The following is a 1,371-nucleotide window of genomic DNA, read 5'->3' on the forward strand; positions in this document are numbered from 1 at the left end:
CTATTGACTACCCCTGACGTAACATATTATAAAAGTTGTATCCCAGCCTGTGTGCAGGGGGAGAGAGAGAGAAAGGTAGCCCTCGGGAGATGCCAGGATGATGGCCACTGGTGATGATGAGGAAGGTGATGGTGATGCGGAAGATAATGGCTAACATTTCCGATTGTTCTGCAAGGGATGATGGGAGTATGTGGATGTTCAGATGTATGGTCTGTATTATCTCGGTCTGCCTTGCTGAGTTAGAGTGTTTGTGACTTTGTTGAATGTAGTAATAAGCTATTACAAAGACAGAAGGGTTCCTAAAGTGTGAGTGTTGCAACCATGCACATCAGGGTTCCCAGCTGATCAGTAATTTTAATAATACTGGGACCTGATCTTGGGACAAGAACCATCAATACCTCAGAGTGATAACTGGGAATTCTTAAGTAATCAATACAAGTCATAGACTGGGCTACAAAGGCAACTCCAAATCCAACACAAGAATATTAAAATAATAAATTCTCTCCCCCGCCGAGCAAGTTTTCAAATAAATATTTTTCTGGCCATCACCTTCTCAGGGCTTCTTTTACCTCCTTATTCCTCAGGTTGTAGATCAAAGGGTTCAGCATTGGAGACACTCACTGAGTAGAACAGGGAAAGTAGTTTGTCAGTGTTAAATGAGTAGCGGGATTTGGATTTCAGATACATTACGATGCTGGACCCAAAAAACAAAGTCACCACAATGAGGTGGGAGGAGCAGATGGAGAAAGTTTTGCTTCTGCCCACGGCTGATGGAATACTGAGGATAGCGTGGAGGATACGGATGTAGGATACAAGGATGAGCAGGAAGGGGACTGTGACAAAGGTGACAGAGATGGTGAAAACAGCTATTTCATTCCTGTAAGTATCTGCGCAGGCCAACTTCAGCAGCGGGGGCAGGTCACAGAAGAAGTGGTTGATCCGATTAGGCCCAGAGTAGGGCAGAGTGAACATGAAAGTTGTCTGCCCTACTCCCACCAGCATCCCAATGAGCCAGGACACAGCTGAGAGCTGGAGACACACACCTCTTCTCATCATGGCTATGTAGTGCAGAGGGTGACATATGGCCATGTAACGGTCATATGCCAGGGCAACCAGCAGAGAGGTCATCTAGTCCAGTCCCCTGCACTCATGGCAGGACTAAGTATTATCTAGACACCATCCCTGACAGGTGTTTGTCCAACCTGCTCTTAAAAATCTCCAGTGAGGAGATTCCTAAGATCAACAATTTAATTTAATTTTCAATGAAGCTTCTTAAACATTTTGAAAACCTTGTTTATTTTACAATACAACATTAGTTTAGTTATATAATATATAGACTTGTAGAGAGAGACCTTCTAAAAAACATTAAAA

General features: G+C 43.5%; 1 protein-coding gene across 1 annotated transcript; it reads right to left on the minus strand.

Annotated features, from left to right (window-relative positions):
- Nucleotides 1-573: 573 nt before the first annotated feature.
- On the minus strand, nt 574-1,128 carry LOC142047238 (olfactory receptor 10A3-like). Its single transcript, XM_075068983.1, has one exon. The coding sequence runs from the start codon at nt 1,126-1,128 to the stop codon at nt 574-576; it is 555 nt and encodes a 184-aa protein (XP_074925084.1).
- Between the last annotated feature and the right edge of the window lie 243 nt (nt 1,129-1,371).

Source organism: Chelonoidis abingdonii, chromosome 8 (assembly GCF_003597395.2).
Source record: "Chelonoidis abingdonii isolate Lonesome George chromosome 8, CheloAbing_2.0, whole genome shotgun sequence".
Classification (NCBI taxonomy): domain Eukaryota; kingdom Metazoa; phylum Chordata; order Testudines; family Testudinidae; genus Chelonoidis; species Chelonoidis abingdonii.

What these genes read in the sequence shown, in the direction of transcription:
- LOC142047238 (XM_075068983.1), bottom strand. Translation starts at nt 1,128, where the DNA reads ATGACCTCTCTGCTGGTTGCCCTGGCATATGACCGTTACATGGCCATA.